The sequence below is a fragment of the Quercus lobata genome, chromosome 11 (assembly GCF_001633185.2).
Source record: "Quercus lobata isolate SW786 chromosome 11, ValleyOak3.0 Primary Assembly, whole genome shotgun sequence".
NCBI lineage: Eukaryota > Viridiplantae > Streptophyta > Magnoliopsida > Fagales > Fagaceae > Quercus > Quercus lobata.
Window position 1 is genome coordinate 3,937,060 of NC_044914.1, and position 21,572 is coordinate 3,958,631.

The 21,572-nt window shown below is 31.5% G+C and overlaps 1 protein-coding gene across 1 annotated transcript; it reads left to right on the forward strand.

The window, feature by feature from the left end:
• The first annotated feature begins 7,821 nt into the window (after positions 1 to 7,821).
• LOC115966295 (putative transcription factor bHLH086) lies at positions 7,822 to 9,404 on the forward strand. The gene is made up of 5 exons (XM_031085551.1): positions 7,822 to 8,463; positions 8,709 to 8,810; positions 8,915 to 8,980; positions 9,125 to 9,190; positions 9,282 to 9,404. The coding sequence occupies exons 1-5, from the start codon at positions 7,822 to 7,824 to the stop codon at positions 9,402 to 9,404; spliced, it is 999 nt and encodes a 332-aa protein (XP_030941411.1).
• Positions 9,405 to 21,572: the final 12,168 nt, after the last annotated feature.

The following is a 21,572-nucleotide window of genomic DNA, read 5'->3' on the forward strand; positions in this document are numbered from 1 at the left end:
TGATATACAGTATACACAAGTCTTGGTCGCTTATGCAGGCATTGGTAAACACTGTCAAGGACAAATGGAAAGGGTGAGAAAATGGTGAGGGGGGTTAAGTAATTTTTTAATATATATTGTCATTAGTGAATTAAATTTGGTGATGGCTTGCATAATGAGCAAAGAAATGCTCTTTTAGAGTCTTTGAGAAAATTAATTAGACTTTTTGCAATATGAGAAATTGATTAGGCTGTTCTCATAAGTTTACTCTCTCAAGGATATTCTTGTTTCCTATAGCTGAGGCCACCATCCTAGTCCTAGCTCTTGCTGGTACACCATGTTCTCCTTCCCATAACCAATAGATAACAAAGTAGGTATACTCTCTGTATCTTCACACTTATTTGGACAAAATTTCGTAATTGTTGTTCGATAATATGGTAGATTGTTAATAGTAAATAAGAAAGTGATGGTGGTGGGTTTAAATGCAAACTATGAAAAGCTTGCCAATTTAATTGTTGCATAAAATGTGAAATTTTTTCGAGAATATAACATGAAACCATTACTTGTACAAGTTTTGCTATGTGACAAGTGACAACTCTCCAATTACTTGTATATAACATGAATGATGAAACCTTTATATAACCAAGTCAATTATACTATGATCTACACACTTCGGCAGATTTGACCCAATGCAGCAGAGAAAACTAACTATTGTGGCGTGTCACTGTCCAACATATAAGTTTTATGTTAAGTGTTTAATTGCTAAGATTGAAAGTTACAAGTTTATTTTTAATTTCAGCCCTTGGATAATTTTTTATTTTTATAACTTTCCTCACACTAAGGGGTAATTGCACTACATCCTTATCCATTCCAACGCAATACCTTTTGAGACACATGAAAGGACAAATGCACGAGGAAAGATTCCTATGCAATAAGTTAAAAGGATCCATGTAGACCCTTGGAGCATCTCTGGTAGAATTTTCATTTTCTCACATAGAAAGAAAAGCTATTTTTTTTATTAAAAAAAATATTTCATCTATTTACTTTTTTAAATATATTTTTCAACAAAATTTATATTATGTCTCTCTATTTCATTTAAATATTTTTCTTTACTTTATTATTTCATAACAGCTATATTTTTTAAATTTTATTGTAATTCAAAATTTATCAAATTTGTGTTAGTCTCGTGAAACTTCTTTAAAATTATGTGTAATTTGAAATTTATCAAATGCATCTTATAGTTTTGAAGTTTACCAAATCTATGTAATTTGGAATTAACTTATTATAACTAACTTGAAATTCATTAATTTTTTTCCAAAAAGAAATTTATTAAACTTTTGCAAGGTTTTTATTTTTCAAAATCATTAAATCCATCAATTTATAATTTCTATGTTTTAATATAAAAAAGTCCACTCTTTCTAATCTTAATGTTTGGGATTATTATTATTCATTAAAAAAAAATATTTTAGATCAACCCCACCCTCTTCGTCCACCACTCATTTCATTTCAGTTTTACTCTCATTATAGAGAAATTGCCATTCCTTTGCAAATTCCTTCCGCTGCACTTGTCCCCTTCATCTGTCAGATTGTTCCTTTGTCGCCTTGTCCAAACAAAGTTCACCTCAGAGTCATCTCTTGATTATCGTGCTCAAACTTGAAAGCGAAACATGGATCTAGTTTCACCACATTTTAGTATTTTTGAGTATTTGTTAAAAAATAAGTAAAGTAAAAATATAATTGTACATAAACCATACACAAGTTGGTTTAAAAAATAAGCCAATTTATTAAACCCAACCCCAATCTAAATTCAAAATGGGAAAAAGTTAATGAATATTTTAAGGGTATTGGTTTAAAAAAAAATGATTTTTTGATAATTTTTTATATTTTCATAAAAGTAGTATCAAAAAACTTTTTAAAAATAGTTCATTAACAAATATCCAAAAGACATCAATTAACGAGACTTGTAAGGACCCGTTTTGCAGTCTAAGTCCAAGATGTATGATCTTGGCCTAGTGAGTCCAATACAATGAATTTGTAGAGAGTGGGTCAAAGAACTAGGCCTTAGTGAGTTGGACAACGACTAGTACTGGATTAAATGACAATCAAACACAAATAAGAGATTCTGATATCAATGGACTTACAGTCTGAAGAGGTCTCACTTTTATAAATTGATCACAATTGGGTATAAGCACAATTTAGATTGCTACAATATTATTTTTCTATTTTTCCGATCCCTTCCTCATGGAAGGTCCCTTACATTATATAGTTCCCTTCAGATCATCTTTGTGATACTCCAATTTGATTGATTGTGTGATGTGTGTGGGTGTGTGATGAGTCCCACATTGGGTATTTACTGGGTAGATCTGGGCTTTATTAACAACTACAAGGAGCCTCAATTGTGACTAGTTCTTTTAAGGTATAGCGCAGATGTGGCTAGCGCTTTTCCTTGGGTCGTTACATATGGTATCAGAACCAGCCCGGCAACCTCGTGTGGGCTCAGAGACACTACCCATAAAGTGGGTCCTAACGAGGACGTTAGAGATTTAAGTGAGGGAGATTGTGATAGGTGGCCAAGGCAGCACTGTTTAGGGGTCTTCTTCACATAAATGTGGCCAGAAAAGTAGCTGCAGTGCATTCAATGCGGTGGTTGCAGCTTTCCCTTAGATATTTTGGGTTCCTCTCCTTTTCGTATATTCATGATGCACGTCCCTATCAATGAAACTTCTTGGAAGGTCACCTCGATTGTTGGAATACATATCTGAATTGTACTTATCGTATCCGGGGAGTTATTCCTCCTCGGACCAACTTCCCATTCGTATTTTGCTCACTAAACCCTAAGCTTGAATCATTCGTTACCATTTGCTCCTCCTCGGACTGCTCATACTCTCGGCCTAGACCCAAGGTCCAACATATGATTTGGGTCCTTAACCCTACAAGACTCATTCAAAATTTTCATTACTTCTCCTTAGGATCATCTACTCACTTATCCAAGGAGGAAAAATAAAGACTTTTGGCTTTCGATAAATTGTTATTGATCATGTTCTTTAAACTCTCATTCTCACGTTAGGCAGCAAAGACTATATACCGTGTGTATTATTTCAAATCCCCATATAAAAAAAAAAAAAAAAAAAAAAACCCAGATGAATATGAATATTGAGATCCTGTATACAAAACATACACGAATTTCAGTATAAAGATACTCACAATGGAGAGTAAATGTGTGTGCACAAGTGTATGTGTGCGTGAGTGAGTTATAGAGAAACCCAAAAGGTTCAATAAGCATCTTATCGGGACAACCAAGAACTATAGTTTTCATCAACTTCTTTAATTAAGAGCTGTGACATTAACAAACAATAATGTTCAATAAATAATTAAGAATCATTAGGAACTTAAACTCGCCAGTTGGATTCATAAACCCGTATAAAAAGAGAGAGAGAGAGCACATTAGGATATCAAATTTTCAGGTTGTCATTAATGCCTAAATCTTTGAGATAAGGTAAACCAGGCAATAATAAACATGAACTGTACATTGTGGTAAGGGTTGCCAAGTTCATCATTAGAGGAATAACTCAAAACTCCTTAAAACAAGGGATAGAGTTCCTCTGTCAATGCCAGCTTGCTGCTTCATCACCCTATTCAATTCTTCTTGTCTGGACAACAAAACATGTGGATGATAATCTTCATTGGGGCAGTAAATGACATATATATTTTTGTCTAAATAGTAAATAATATAGGAGTATTTTTTTATTTGATGGATATCTGAGGTTGGAATTCCAAATTTATTATTTGAGAATAAGAGAGAGATTTTAGAGCAATATTCGTATATCTTGTGCAAAAATTCTTATCTATTTTAGTCTAAGAACTTACTTTTTCTATTTTGTATATTCACTTTTCAAAACACCCCACATCAGATTATGTATTTTATACTAGATTTAATTAAATATTACTCCCTCCGTCCTAATTTGTTTGTCCTGTTTGAAAAGTCAAACTTTTTAAGAGAACATTATTTATTATCTTGTTTACCTCATTAAAATGTATAAGTTTACAAAATTACTTTTAAATAAATTTATTAGCTTTTTTTGAAATAGTTATTCTTAATGAGGCAACTAAAAAGGTGCTCCAATTAGATTGATTTTTTAAAATATTTGTTAGTTTTTTTTTTCAAATAGTTTTGAAAATAAAGTAGGGGTATAATAAGAATATTAGTAAATTAATAATTTTATTTTTAGAAACAGAACAATATTTTAGGACATTAAAAAATGGAATAGAGGACAAATAAACTGGGACAGAGGTAGTAATTTTTATTGATTTTTTTAAAATTTTTTTTTCTATTTTTTTACACACAACAATCATCATTCATTGTCTTTCTTCATCATCGGAATATGTAAAGAAAGAATAAAATAAAACTAAAGGAAAATTATTAGTGTCAGTGTAGCAATCATGTGTTTTTACATAATTTTGCATGGACTGATGTTGGTATTCTTATAAGTCGAGCTAACATTAACATACTAATAAATGATATAGTATTGTATTTAAATGTTCTTTATATGCCACCAAAAGTTTGAATATGCAGCCAAAGTTTAAATATAGTAATTATTAATTTATTACTACAAGTTATTGACTATAAGCAATGTTTAATTTGATTCGGTTTGTGTCTAAGTAGAGTGAAGCTAGTTTTGGCTCTATACGGCTATAGGGGTATTTTAAAAAGGGTTTGCTTGCATCATATTAATAGTTTGCTAACATTCAGTAGTGCATGCCTATTTACTATTTAGTATTTAAATCTATGATTATATCGTTTAATAAAGATACTAATATTGATATAAAGTCAAAGTGGTGGTTGTACTGGAAGCTGTGGAAGGAAGGAATTTATAGTCGGCGTCGGTAACTGATAACGACAGTTAATTTGCTCACTCATTCAGAACAAACAAAAAAAAAAAAAAAATCATCTCAGAAAACATCATAGCACACATCATACTCACCTATTGATCCTCTTCGAAACCACTGAACTATATATATATATATATATATATATGTTTTATTTAGTATTTATTTATTTTAACTTTTTTTGGGTATAAATTAGATTACTTGAAGTTTCACCAAATAATGCGGCAAACAACTTTTTTCACGGTAAATTTTATAATTATTGAAATAATTGATTGTGAGTGGTGGATAAAACGTGATGGATCCATGACCATATGGATCCATCACGTTTTATGAGTGTTAATTAGTTGTTTTCATCACTTATAGTTAACATTACTGTTCATGAATTGATGCTTTCCAAATGCTATCTTTAGGCAATGACACTCCTACCCTTGAGGTTTCATAAAGGAAATTGCTTATGTAAAGTATCTAAGGTTCCCAAATCAAATTCAAACACATGATTACATTGACTAATGCAATGCATATAGTAATTATCTTTCCTAATGAGAATTAAATTCAATATAATTATGTGTTTAAATTTAATCAAGAAACCTAATTAAAGTATTGCATTTGTGAAACTGTACACATATATATATATATATATATATTTTTTTTTTGGCTGGATAATTTGTTATTGCGGGGGATCGAACCCCCGAGTTAGCGGACATGTAAGGTACCGGGTACCATTGAGGCATCTAGGCCTGGTGGTTAGTGGAATATTTCTTTATTTATCCTAAAAATATTCTTATACATTTATACAAACTTTAAGGTGTCATTTGTCCACAAAACTGAGTGAGTGTTCTTTTGTTGCATTTATACAAACCTCAATGCACATGTCATTTCTTAAAGCCTTGCACCTACAAAGTTACAATAAAGTCCCGATCGACTTCCATATTTTGATTTCAAGAAGTGAAACTGGTTGATCATATATAGTTTTTAAGTTTTTATGGTCTGTATATGGACATTTTGCATCTTGCAACATAAGGTTTCATCTTGTTAAGTTGTTTATCATGTTCCAAGTGCTTTTTCACTGATAGTTACTCTCTTCCACGATACCATGCATCGCACGTAGATCCTAGCAAACAACCTTCAATATACCAGTACTAGGTTTAACAAATAACAATGAACGATTTTGATTGTCAACACTACTTCACATCAATGGAGTTTACACCATCCAATTATTTCTTTAAGTGCTCAATGAAATATGGACCAAATTCCTATCATGATGATCGATACATATCTTTGTTTCATGGCTCCTTATTTCGGTTTATGTATATTCAGTAATTATATATGAATACATATTTTGATGATAATCTTTATGTTTGAGTTATAACTCATGAGGGATTGAAGGTGCTTGATTTGGTGAGATCAAATAGTTTGGAACATGAATTAAATATTATTAGTGATGTACTGTATTAGTTAAATGGAGACTTATTACAGTACTTCACTACAAAACGCGGGGGTAGAAGCTTCTACCCTATGCTTTCTTGTCAGGTGGCATTTTTTTTTTTTAATAATTTATAAGGAGAGAACTCAACTCACGACCGATGGAGCATTCACATTTGTTATTGTTGGGAATACTCTACAACATTAATTGAGCAAAATTAAAAAAGTGGGTGATTAATATAATATAATTTGGTTCAAATTTATAGTTTTAATCTTTTGAATTAAGTGATATTTGTATATGTTATATTAACTACTCAATTGGATTCCATTAAAAAAAAAAAACCCTCAATTGGAGTCCCCTCAAGTGTTCTCTTCTCAATTGCAACAATTATGGATTTGAATTTCAATAAAACATTATATTATAATAGACTTATTAAATAAGTTCGAGTGTGATATCTCACTATTTGAAAAAAGGATTAATACTCGTATATTGTTTGTGTGCAATAACAAGTGTGAGTACATGTACATTTATGTGCAATAATAAGTGTGAAATAAACATTACTCATTTAAAAATTGCTAAAGTTAAGTTAACTCCACATTTCTAACAATTCTTTCCTTCAAAATTTAAGATAATAGAACATCAATTCACAGCTTTTCCTTTCGTTATATAAAAAAGAAGAAATATATAAACTTTGGTAATAAGCCTATTGTAAGATTGTCCCAGCAAGGATATGATATATAACTGCATATCATATAGTTGACTTAGTGATTTTAGTTTCCTATTCTATCTATTCCAAAAAAAAAAAAAATCAGGCAAACATGTGAGAGTTCTGTAGGCAAAAGCATCTTCTGCAGAAGATGCGCTTAAACTTGGATACAATTCACTCTTCTGAATGCAGTAGCCATAACCATGAATCCATTAAAAACAATTCATAACCATGAAAAATATCCATGACCAGCTACACCCCTACACACAGAATATATGTAACATATAGTATTAAAAAGAGTAGGTGTCCACGTGCCCAAGCAAGAAGGAAACAATGGAGGAAGTATCCTGCAAATTGGTCCAGGTTCCCGAAAGTGAGACTAATTTACAAGATTGGAATCTCAGTGAAGACGTGGGATACCAAAAGATCCGCCGAGCTTTTTGCTAGTTTACTCTCAATTTTTTTTATAATTAATCTCCAATCTATTTTCTTCTGCCAGCTAACAATCCCAATACAAAAACTAATTGTATAATGGTTAGCAATTTCATGACATCTATAATTTTACACACTTTCCATGACCATTAAGACTTTCTAACTACTATCAGTCATGATTTTTATAATTGATCTTTGTTAGTTTAATATACAATACAATAAATTCCATCACCATTAATATAATACAGTGTAAAACACCTATTGTATTTAGTTTATAAGTTTCTACAAATAGGCCCTCCCACAGTTGTAGTCATTCTAAATCTTGCCTGTCTGCTTGAACTGGCCTTAGTAGCTCCAATTCTAGCTAGTTCATTCATATATACTGTCTTTCTCAATGGCTCTTGCCAAGGACCGAATGCTACATGATTCATGCATGGGCTCAGTTCATCAATTAGTCCCAGACCTTTCCTCAACGGGACGAAATTATGCAGTTGATGATGATGAATGTAACAAGGTGGCGCTTCAAGAAGTAGCCGGGTTGGAGAGTACTGGGTTTGTCAAGAATGTTGGCATGAATTCTAATGCGTTTGTGTTTAGGCCAACAAATTATCAACCAGATCATGAAGAAGCTCACTCCTTGATAAACTTCAAAAACGGGTATGGTAATGGTAATTTTATGCATAGTACTTGTGAATCTTTGCTTAGCTTCGAGCAAACTGAACGTTCTTCTCAGAACAGTTTCTTGAAAACTAATAATCACAAAGAAGAGTACTCAATGTGGGAGGGTAATTTCAGTGATCAGAGTTACCAACGGTATGAAATTAGTTCGAAATGCAGCAGTGAGCCTCGCCTATTGGCGGAGTTCAATTGTTTTCAGACAGCTAGCAATTACAGCTCCATCACTAGTACCACTACAAAAGAAAACCAGCATGAGGATGGTGCATATGGATGGTTATACTCAGAAGAACCTGTGGACACTGATAGCATCCAAGAGTCTGGAACACATGAAACAAGCTTCCACAAGCGGCTCCATATGGTAATTTTTCTTCAATTTTGCCTTGCACTACACATATAATTAGCAATAATTATTCAGCATTTTGGGAGTTCAATTTGGTCCCACTAATAACTTCATAATGGAACCATAATTCATGCAAAATGAGAGAGTAACAACTAACACGTTTAGTTACTCTATGAATACCTTAATAATTTCTGTCAATCTTTGCCGTTGGTATAGGGTTGTAGACATAAATGGTCTAACTTAGTGAATTTTTTTTTTTGAAGGGAGAGAGCACACAAGCTTCAAAGAAGCAATTCGCCAATGCAAATAAGAAGCCAAAGCCAAAGTCAAGTTCGTCAAAAGACCCGCAAAGTATTGCTGCCAAGGTTTGCCTCAATCCTACGTTAACCTGATATATATCCATACATATAGTTTGAGTGCAAATTAAGCAAAATCAATAAGTGGTACTGAAAGAATGTTTGTCTTTCAGAATCGAAGAGAGAGGATTAGCGAGCGGCTTAAAGTACTACAAGAACTTGTACCTAATGGTTCCAAGGTGACGAGCATTTTCATTACTACTTCCCATTTTCTGTATTCTTGCTTCTTTACTTTAGACCTCATAACAGAAACTTTTCACTATCTTGGAATATTGGGTTTCTATTAAATTCTTCTATCTAATTTTTATTTTTGCCTTACACAGGTTGATCTTGTTACCATGTTAGAAAAAGCCATTAGTTATGTCAAGTTTCTTCAACTTCAAGTAAAGGTGTGTGACTTAAAGCCATTTTTACTCTCAAATCCAAGGCCTCAAATCATTGAAAACGTATATATGACTTTTTTTTTTCTTTTGGTTTCAGGTGTTGGCAACAGATGAATTTTGGCCGGTTCAAGGTGGGAAAGCTCCTGATATTTCTCAAGTAAAGGATGCAATTGATGCTATTCTCTGCTCTCAGAGAGACACAGACTCAAGCTCCAAGTAATGGAGTTAAAACTGCAGAAGAAGAAGAAGAAGAAGAAGAAGAAGAAGAAGAATACAATAATATAATCAAAGGGCAACTTGAGAGGCAAAGGAAAAGCTTTGTTTTGACATTTAGCATGCTCCAGTACAAAAAAAGAAAAGAAAAGAAAAAGACTAACTAATAGATTACATTTCCTTTTCTTTTATATCTGAAGCTCTTGTAATCTAATTATGCATTTCTATATGCAATGAGAGCCGAGACTGCAACCTAGCCCAATTCACAGAGAATCTATGTATTTTGTTTTCACTCTATAATTTAGAGTATGCATGATGATCCTGTCATTAGCTATATATTTACATTTTGAATTTCTGGTACTTTTGGTTTTAATCAATATTAACCTAGTCTCTGACATATGGCTGCAAATCTTAAGGATAATTATATCTCCTGAACAACATTACAACAAATATAACAAACGGCCGATAATTTAACATTTGTAACCATACATGGGATCATACTTTTGAACAATGCTGTTGAGGTTAAGCTTATAATATGTAAGAATGCATGACAATTTGGTCCATCCAAAGTTGAACATAATTTTAAGTTCTGATATATATAGGTATGGTTGTTCACCCACCGAACACCACCAATCATAGCTGACTGGCAGTGGTGGCCTCTGACAAGGTCATTAGCGGTTGTTGGTAGTAAATATTTGACTTAATTTCACTTTTGGAATGTTTGAGGTTGTTTCAATTTTAGTTTTTACGTTTCAAAACTTTCTTACCATTCATATTTGATTTATTTTCGTATTGGCCATTTACGTTTAAAAATGAAAAATTTAAAACATAAAGGGCCAAATAGAAAATTGAATTAAACATGACGGGCTAAAATAAAAATTTTGAAACTTAAATAGCCGAAATGAAAAAAGCCTTGAACTTTAAGAGTCAAAAGTGTACTTTAGTCTAAATATTTCAAAATCGATGAGTTCAATGTAGTAGTCAGTAACAAGTTTTGAAAATAGCTTGAAAACTGACAACATAACCCTCCAACAAAATCATATCTTTTGTTCTCCCTAAAAATAAGATCCCTCCACACAAAAAATCAAATCTTTCATCACCCCCTCCCATAAAACCACCACACCTTTGTCGCATACAAACATTAGATCGATCACTCGACATCTAATTGTTTGTCAACGAGATATATTGGGATTATAAGGAAAAACAATGGAAAAACAAAAAATGAACTAGGTTGAGAGGCATGCATACACTTGCTATCTTTAAGATGATATTTATTTACCCCCACTCAATTTAGTTTGCTAGAAGTTTCTAGAAAAATCACCTCTAGGATACGAGGATTCTATAAGTAGCAAGCTTAAAGAATCCTGTGAATTTCTCTCCAGTGATGAGTCACACTCACATAATTTGTGTATGCTTTTGAAAGAATAAAAACTATTATATTTCTCTAATTTTGTGAATATGGTACACTATTTATACACAATTAAGAGTTTCCCTTGAAAAGTCACATTTAAAATGCCACTTTTGGTGAAACAAGCCTTCTAATGCCCTCTAAAATGTTGCATTGGTTGTTACAAGCCATTTGAAACACAAAAGACTCATCTCCGATATTTTCCTCCAAAATTTTATAGAAAATAGTTTCTACAATTGTCTTGCTCGAGCATGCCTTATTAGTACATTACTTGAGCGGCCATTGAGCTAGCTCATGCTCTAGCCCACCTATTCTTGCTTGTGCCTGCTTGTCAACCGCTTGAATCTTGCTATACACTCGATCAAGCCGGCTCACTAAGTGTTGATTTGCAATTTTGCACCCTTGGTTTCCCTATTGGCAATCTCAATGTACTATAGCTTCGGTTGAGCAACCCTTAGGCTAGCTTAAGCAAGACATAAAGCATGATCTTCTTCCTTTTAGTGTGCGTTTGGGTTAGAAAGAAAAATGAAAATTATTTCACTATTCAGCTTATTTTTGTTATTATTTATGGGTCTCATTACAAATTTTGGCATTATTTATGAGCCTACTATACTATTTTAACTAACTTTTACCTTTATTTACAGTAATTTCAGCAATAATTTTTCAGTTTCAGCAAAATAAACCGTATCTAAGCACACCCTTATTCTTTTTTTTTTTTTTTCGTTGTTTTACTTCCAAAGTAAGATTACTAACATATTACAAGCTACATGTATAATAAAAAATTACAATAGGATAGACATCGTCATAAGGCTCATAAAGAATGTCACAATTGCTAATGGCTCAGATTCTTGCCGTCTCTCTCTCTCTCTCTCTCTCTCTCTCTCATAAAAATAGTTTTCTCTTCTTTTTCATACCCAACGTCAGCAACTGATCATCGCACTAACAAAAACTACCACTCGATGCTTTTTTTGGGGGCTCTTTTCCATTTTTCTTTGATTATGAATTATTATGAAATTACTATAGCTGATTTGTGTTTCGTATAATTTGTTATTGTTGAGTGTCAATTGTTGATGTGATGTTAATTGATATTGTCAAACGGATATTTTTTGTGTTTCGTGTATGAGTCCCAACGTCCCCATATATAATCTTATGCCATAAAATTACTACCACTTCCATAAAATTTTGAACATAACAAGGTTCAGAAAACTATAATCAACTACCCTCATATAATTTAGTAACAAAATTTTCGCTATCTCAAGTCTCAACCATATGAACGTTTGTATAGAAGCCAATTAATTTACAATAATATTTACTGGAAAAAAACCACAACAGTTAAAATAAACCCGAGGTAATTAGGTGCCAATTTACGATAAAAAGTGACGAAAACAAAGTTTTAGGAAGATACTTTACAAAGAGAGTTGGTCAACAATTCCGTCCAACTTGTACCATTTGCCATATATTAAATTCTTGAAAAGAAGTCACCATGTCCTTCAATTGTTTTGATTGAACAACTCAATCTCTCTTAACTTATTCATTCAATCTCCACCAGTATTAATTATCAAAACAATGAATGTTGGGAGATAGAGGATCGGAATAGTTATTACAAGTCCTTAAATCAACTTATTCATTCTCCACCGGTATTACTCAGTATTTTCTTTTTGGTGTTTCTATAATTTCCTCCTTTTTGTTCAAAATACAAAGTACACACACATTGTAAAGCGATTTCAGCACAAAATCCACAAAATTAATACTTGGTGAAATTGGCATGTAAAATGCATCCAAGAAAGAAGTCTAGTGGTGGTGGTGGTCTACTAGGATTAAGACTAAAGACACATGCATGAACATGATCCATTTATAATAGCACTTCAGATCCAAAATTTGAAGAGGGTCATGGTTTTTTTGTCCCCTCATCGATACCGAAAGTAATTAAGCAATAGTTCTCTATCAATAAAAACCAAAAAAAGTAAGCAATAATTCTTCACTTTTATGCCTGTGTGTTTCATTTCAGTCATTATCGTGCGTTCATAATGTACTGCCACTTAACTAAGCTTATTTTTTAGTTCAATAGGTAACTCTCATGATATTTTTAACAGATATGTTCGTAGTTTAAATCATTCATCTCTATAATTGCTGCTCCGTCTTCGCCTTGCCGTTATGATTTCTGGCCATGATTAATATGGTTGATCTCTCCGCCTATTTTATTATGGAAAAAACATGCTTCCAAACAGTTTGAAATTATTTTCTTGTAATCCACTACATGACGATTAAGAGGTTATCTATATGTATACATTATCATGATATTTTTAACAGATATGTTCGTAGTTTAAATCATTCATCTCTATAATTGCTGCTCCGTCTTCGCCTTGCCGTTATGATTTCTGGCCATGATTAATATGGTTGATCTCTCCGCCTATTTTATTATGGAAAAAACATGCTTCCAAACAGTTTGAAATTATTTTCTTGTAATCCACTACATATCGATTGTTAAAGAGGTCACTATACATAGTTTTAGTCATATAATTTTTTTAATGAATCATGTAATTTATTTAAATAATATACGTGAAGTCATATAAATTGCTACGAGTTGAAAAAGGGTAATTTAAAACTGTTTACAAAGACTGTCCTTTTATTCAATATGAACAGGATGGATGCATGTACTGTCCTTTGTTTTGCATGCAAATGTAAAGCACCCGAACAGATTCTTGGCTGCACTGTCGATGGTGAGAAAGAAAAGTATCAATTTCAATCAAGGATAAAGATTTTTGAGATCTATATATCATGTGCTGTTTATCTTCCACTATTTTTTAGGGTACTCCTCAAAGAAAAGGGGACCATATTTGTCACGCGTGACTTTCAATAGGGATCACATGGATTATCACATGCCAAAATCCCATAAAATGTGGTTTTTAATTTTTTTGGTTGGGAACCATAATACATGTTTCTATACAGTATTTACATTCTCAAAGAAACTCAAATTAAATGTACTAACCGAATGTTATCAAAGAAATCCAATATTCTATTCATCTCTCCATATATGATTCGATCATCACCACTTAATTCTATGATGGACATGTTAATTAATAATCTCCAATTGAATTTAGAATTCTGTAATTTTTGGAGTTAAATAAATTATTACTCATTCTTTTGGATTAAACAAGAAAAAATTAGATGTGAAAAATAATGTTCCAATTACCATTGGTGATGAAAGCTAAATATAGCTTTCCAATGAAGATTTACTCGTAAGTCGTAACCTCCCTTAAAATATGGGACTTATTAGGAGGGTGAAAATTAAAAACAATATTATCTTGTGTAGCAGATGAAAGTCATTACCTAAGGCTTATATATAATTATATTTGTGGACTTCGTGCGTATTTCACATGAAAAGTCCATTAAGTTTAATTATAGGCTGTATCTCATTAGTTCAATTTTTTTTTTTCATTTTATTTTATTATCATAAACAACAATCTATTTTTAATCTATTTTATTTAAATGTCAAGAGCCTTATCATTTAATGATATTACTTGTTCTCCTTTATAAGAAGAATCATGATTCAAATATCATTCTTTTATTGTTGTAATAATCAATAAAGACAACAAATAAAATAAGTATGTTACAAAAACAATAATCTCTGAATTTGGGTTGATAATTGGCTTATATAACTTAGTACGTTGCCCAATTATTATTGTTAGTTATTATTATTATTTTGGTTTTTTTCAGTGATTCTTTTACCCAAATTAGTTGAAGGGGAGATTTTGATTAAATTTATGCAAGCCTCTTGATATGGATAAATACCTAAAAAGTACTATAACCTAAAAAGTTTTTAAGCATAATTACAAGGATTAATGAAAAAATGAAATTATTCAACTAAGGCATATATATTAATTTGTAAAAACAATTACAAAGGATCCCTTTCATAAATTAATTTCCAGCTCTACCATTATTGAGATTGCTCCGTACTTGATGATTTTTCATTCTAAGAAAATAAAATTTCTTCTAATGATCGATTTGCATTATTTAGAATCTTAAGATTGACCCTTGATTTCTGTTATCTTTCTCATCTCTTCCGTGGATCTGTCTGGAATTCCATGCAGGCATTTACTATTAGGAGAGATTGTGATGTGTCTCCTTATCAGCTAGAATTTCAAACTCTCTTTTTTCCCCTTGTTTGGTAATCTATATTATTTTATTGCCAAATGATTGAATTGTGTTTCTGGACAATACTTTATATTACAAGATAAGAGTCATATATATGACGAAGGACCACTTTCATTGAAAGTTATCACACACAAAAAATCAACTAAATTTGTCAGATGCCATCCCTTTATTTTAGACTACTAGCTACGTACGTATATATATATTTTATATAATTATTCATCTTGATCTTACTGTGTTTAAGTTCGATTCTATAGTCTATAGTACGTGGTCTCCATTTTCCATTTATGGTGTTAAATTTTAGTAATTGTTTATCTTAAATTTATCATTTTCGAAACAAAGATTTGTCAAAAATAAAGCAAAAGCATGGAAACATACCAATCATGTGTTGTCCAAAGCGCCTGGCATTTTTTTAGAATTGAATTAAAACAGAAGAAATTAAATCCCATTATTATTTTAATTAGGTTATTAATTGTATTATGCTCTCCCACATTGGTGTAGCTAGCTGTACCTCCATTTGAAATCTGGATTAAGTAGAGGCTTCCCATGTGAGCTTATGTTAAAACTAGAGGAATGATGTAGATTAAAAAGTTTTTCCCAGGAAAAAAAAAAAAAAAAAACTTTGTTCTTGATTGTTTGAGTATGTGCATATGTATTTGCCTCAAAAAACCATGGAGCTTAAACAGAAGCCTAATCTGTAATCCCAAAAAGGAATGGGGGTAGGGTTTAGAACCCATTATTAGAAGAAATTAAAGATAATATTTTCTAAAAAATGATTAATTTTCCAAAAATTATTTTCTATAAAATTATTTCATTTTTCTATATTTGATAGTAACCTTAAATGAGTTGAAAAATGATCTTTTAATTAACTTCCCTTATTTAACTTGCTGTGAGATAGAGTTACTTTTCAAAAAAATTTAATGAAAAACAATCTCTAAAAATAAGACATACTTTTTTTATTGGTCAAAGATTGTTTTCCTTTAACTCATTTTTTTTAGATATAATTAGATATTGGAAAATATGAAAAATTATTTTTACATAAAATTTTCTATTGAAACATACGGAGTGTTGGGAAATAAAACAAGCTAGCTGTTAAGCATGTAATTGCACATAAGTGAGATAAAGAACAAATATATACGGGGACAGAACCATGTACAAGTTGAGGGGGGCTGTGCCCCCCCCCCCAAAAAAAATTTTAAAATATTAAATAGTAGGTATATATTTAAGATTTTAGAAAATAAACCCAAGAAAAATTATATTTGCCCCTCTCAAGAAAATTATATTTGCCTCTCTCGACTTCGAATTGTAGTTCCGTCCCTCTATATATATATATATATATATATATATTACTAATATTAAGAAAATTGGGAAAATGCAAGTTGGATTTTTCATATTTGTACAAATTAAAAAACCCAGTTGGCCCGCAACTTGAAGTATATGGGCCCTGTATCATCATGGTCATCACATGCACGTGTGGTGAGAAGTGAGATACTGCATTAATTGCAAACTTACAACATGTAGACAACAAATAACAATTGAGTAGTTGAGTTTGAGGGCCAGCTTATATATTATGAGTTATGACTTCAAAGTATGAACTCAAAAATGTATATTTTCTTTTGTCCAAACTTTGGAACATGGGAAACAGACTGGTATGGACAAATATATGTAGTATTACTATTAGCATAGATTTTGAATTGGTCCTGTGGGTTGGGTTTTATTACTTGAGTAGGAGTTATGAAAATTAAAGTCTTAATCAATTAAAGAACTTAGTGCACTGTTTTTTTGTATGCTCATTCAAATGCTCAACCACCCCAAGATGCTTATGTAATATCATTGCAAATATAGACAAAAAATCAACTGTAGTGAATCATAAAGATTTGAATTTAATGGTCCATATGACTGATTTCTTAATGACTTTTTTTTATTAGTGGAAAATTAGGACTTCTTGTAGCTAATTAATTATCCACAAAAAACCATGGTCTTGTTCATTTTTTTTAAAGGAGCTTTTAACTTTTATATTGTACACTTTGTTTTTTAACAATTCATTTCTTTCTTTAAATTTATATTGAATTAGAAAAAAAAAAAAATAGCGCACTTTGTAATATCTAATTTTTGAAAGGAAAAAAAAAGACAAGAAGAGTTATTTCATTTTCAGTACACTTCATAGGTTTAAAAACTAGGGAAATAAAATAGTTAGATAGGATAAAGACTAGGTAAATTTGAGGAATTGGGATGATGACTTTTGCTTTGTAAATGTTAAATGATGCATGCAGGTTACTAGCAAACTAGGAAACTTCCATTTCTATTAAGGATATAATTTTCGTTCAAACTTTCTCTAACCTACAGTTATATGTGGCGACTAAAATGAGAATCTACATATACTTTTAATCATACAAAATATTTAATGGCCATATATAAAACTTGTTTAAACAACTTTACAAAAAATAATCAAATATGAATAAAAGAAAAGATAACAAAGTTACTCCTAACATTTCTTTTTATTAGCAGTAACACATCCTCACAAAAAAGTTTAAAATCATAAGGTACATAGAATAAAAAAACTAAAACTAAAAGTGAAAAAGTACATTAAAAGCAATACAGTATAAAATTAAACACATTTTGTTCCTCTCTCAAATAAACATCAACAGCTTTTTTTTTTCCCTCTCAACTCGAACTTTCTTTAACATGAAAAATTGTTTTTATTCTTCTTAAACCAAACACCAGCTTTTTAAGTTGTGGAAACATTTCCTACATTGCACCCGACTTAATCCTACATAACTCTAATAACTTGCCCTCATACAATCTTTAGAGAAAATTAACCTAGCTTTATATCGATTCTTCCAAAAACTTAAACTATTAGGATATGATGAATTTAATAATTTAACCACATAATTTTAAAATGATCCACCATTCCTAATAATATAATGCTAGGGCATTAGTTAAGTGACTCAACTTTTCTATTTGACAATATAATTCGGTTAGTAAGAATGATTTTCATAGAATTATAAACTAAAAAGCTAGTTTTACAGACATATCTATTGTACAATTGACTTCTTGACTCCAAGTGTCAATCATGCATTGAACTCATTTTGGAAGCTGAAGATGGGGATAGTTTAAGTGCATGAGCTGTTTATAATTCCACACGTAATTAAGTTGCATGAACTCATTACCAATCCCGCAAGCCATGGGATGTCATGTATATATTCAAAAAAATGATATGACAAGTCATTTTTTTTTTTTTTATATATATTTGAACCAGTCGTCACTGTCTCCATCCATGTAAAAAATAATAGCTGACCCTGAAAGTCCTCAGGGGAATAATGTCATGTGCAGGATTGGATCATTTCCCAAGTCAAATTTTCATGTGCAGAAAATATATGCCCTTTCTATTCTGTGTATATGGTTCAGGAACCAGGATAACCATTTCAGAGACCTCGATCCTATTTCCTAGCCAAGGAAGTGCATGCCATAGATTTCCCAATTCAAACACCCGTTAAATACTCTATAGGGTGGGAAAGCTATAGACATCTATTACTGTAGCAAGTGTGTGGATATCCAGATATTGTGAAAGAAATGTACTCGTTGGACAAGAGGATAGGTTGGGCCACAACTAACTTTTGCAACCTAGCTCCCAATAATGTTTTGAATGTATTTAGGGCCGAGATACGGGTTTAGGGTCGATATACTTTGATGATGTGTACACGGCCTACTCAAAATTCTGAATGCTGTCATGTCCTACTGTCCAAGCTCATCCAATGAGAAATACCATATGAATTTCAATCTCAAAACTAGACAGATTATTAGATTGACATATAAAAAATAATCAAATAATTTTGGGGTACTCTTCATATTATACTTTCAATATAATTAATCCACAATGGGGGCGCTGAAGGTCCTCTATAATTAGTTGTCTCATAGCTAGATACTAAAATCTTAGTATAACACAAGTAATAACTAAAAGTTTCTTCTTTTCTTTTTTGGTCCCTCTTCCCTTTCTGTTGTAACTATCATATATATGACGTAACCATCACATGACAACATTTAGAAAAAAAAAAAAAAAAACTCACTAATTAGTTTGCTTTATTTATCATGCGGTGATCACATGATTTTTTAATTTATAAGAACTAATAAAAGTTAGTTCCAGAGTCAGGGGTCAATATAACATACATAAAAACCTCATAGAATTATAAGAAAGAATTGAAACCCCATATGGTATTTAAGTTTATGAACACAACTTTTCCCACAATTTTTCTGATAACTTGCTAAAAAGTGGTAGATAATTACTTTTACCATGGTCTACTATTTTATTTTATTTTTTTCAACCACTCACACAGTTCAACTATTTCAACAAATTGTAAAAACAGTTATATCCTGACCTTATTGACAAGAAAATATCCCAATCATTTTTTATATAGTGAATAAAATCAATGGCTAAAAGCCTAAAAGCACGGGTCCATAGTTTTTTGTATTTAAAAAAAATTATATTTTAATACTTCAACAAATTCATTTTCCACATTGTTATCATTGTGCTTTTCAAAAATATATGGTTTCTTTCTTTATGCGGGATGGATACATTTTAGTTTCTTCTAGTACACTCTCAAATTCCATATTAACCCTTCAATTTTAGCGGCAAACGTTAACATCTATTATACCGACAACTAATTGCTAATTAATTCAAGGAAACTGTCGGCCGGAGAAACTTTCTCCTAATAACTCAAAGGCATAGAAATATGGGTTAAGTTGGTCCCTTAGCTTTACAAGTTGTAACCTTTTTTCCTCTTCTTAATAATAACAACAAAACAACATCATCATTCATTCATTCTCATTCTCACTGCTCACATTCTACGCATGCTTGCATTAATCTTGTCACTAATTAAATTAATTAACCATAAAATTTTTTTTTTGATCACACCATAGATGTGATGTGATAGCTATTTTAACCACATATATTGAGCATTTTGTTGTTGTCGTATTGAATATTATTGGACCTAGTTAGCAAATAAAAAGCTTGTAAAAACAAATAAACAATAGAAGGAAGCTTCTGATAAAAAAAAAAAAAAAAAATAGAAGGAAGCTTTCATATTTTAATTAAGGAAAGGAACAAAATAACACGAGGGAGAGAACATTTACATGATTCTATTCCAAAAGATAAGCCTTGTTGGAAAATCACTTGAAGGCCAAGAAAGGAACTTAATAAGCATTTTTTTTTTAAAAAAAAACTTTTACTTTTCCCTTTTATGCAATATTGGCTTTATGCATGCAAAACTTAAACTCTCCTCTCTTCTTCTTCTTCTTTCTTTTTTTTTTTTTTTTTTTTTTTTTGAGAAACACAAATTTTTTTGAGATAGTTTTAACTTATGACATTTGCTCTTAATGATAACTCTTTATCATCAGACTAAAACACCAATCAATTTTTGGTGTAGACAGAGATTGAATTTCAAATTTCTTATTCAACCATAAAAAACTTTACTAATTGAGTTAACTACAACCTATAAAAACACAAAACTTAATATCTAAGAACTCACATGTGGCCAAAAGTTGAGGAGGACCCACGAATTTGATCATTTCCTCCAATGGGGGCGGCTTTCTTATCCATTTATTTAAGCACATTGTCCAGGTGAGAATCATCATCTATCCACTACAACATAACCGAGGGCGATATTGGTCATCATAATAATAAAATTTTGTCTTTTGGCTTCTTCTACATTGGTCTCCTAAAATTCAAAAGTTGGGATTCATAATGACTTATTCAAATTGGACAATATTTAGTCCACATATAAAGGGATGGGTCAGGACTTAAGGAGCCAATGCAGTTATGAATAATGACAGAAATTACCATAATGATTAATTACTTACTTTACGACTCTCAATACGAGGAGGATGCTCATTTTGCAATCTATGTAAAGTTCTAAACTCACTTTATTCCAAATAAGAAAACTATTGTTTCAAATTACATCTTTCCAATGAACAAGAACCGTGCGAGTTTCTAGGTAAGGTGCTATATACTTTGAAAATCAGTAAAGGTAGAAACTCTTGCCCCAAAATGGCTTGAGCAAATTGGCACCTATAAGAGAAAAATTTTATAAAAAAATATTCTGTTGTTCGGTTGTCCTATATCCAATCAAGTCTCTTTTATGACACATATAAATGAAATTAGCCCTAAAAACTTTGAGAGAAGGTTGAGACTACCAAATTCTTTAAGAGAGAGAATTCCTTGTAGTCTCCATACCTTCACCATCTTCCAATTGTCATACTCATTGAGAGGAGATCCAAACCAAACGCTTAAAATTTCTTTGTGATGATGGATTGGTGTAGGAAATCATAAAAGTTATCCCAAACCATTAAGTGGTCTTGAAGTATTCAAGAGTTTGGATTTACGGTTGTAGTCGGTTGCTAGCAAGAGCAGGGAGCTCATATACTTGTACATCTACGTAGAACTAAATGTTTTATTAGTGTATTGCATCGCAACTATCTTCATTAGTGGATTCATTTTCTTGGCTAGTGACTCAAATAGTTTTTGTTAGTTGTCATTTTTTCTCTTCGTAACTACATGTTGTGTTTGGGTGTGTGAGTTGGGATGTGCAGTGATTTTTTGTTATCCATGCAATTTTGTCA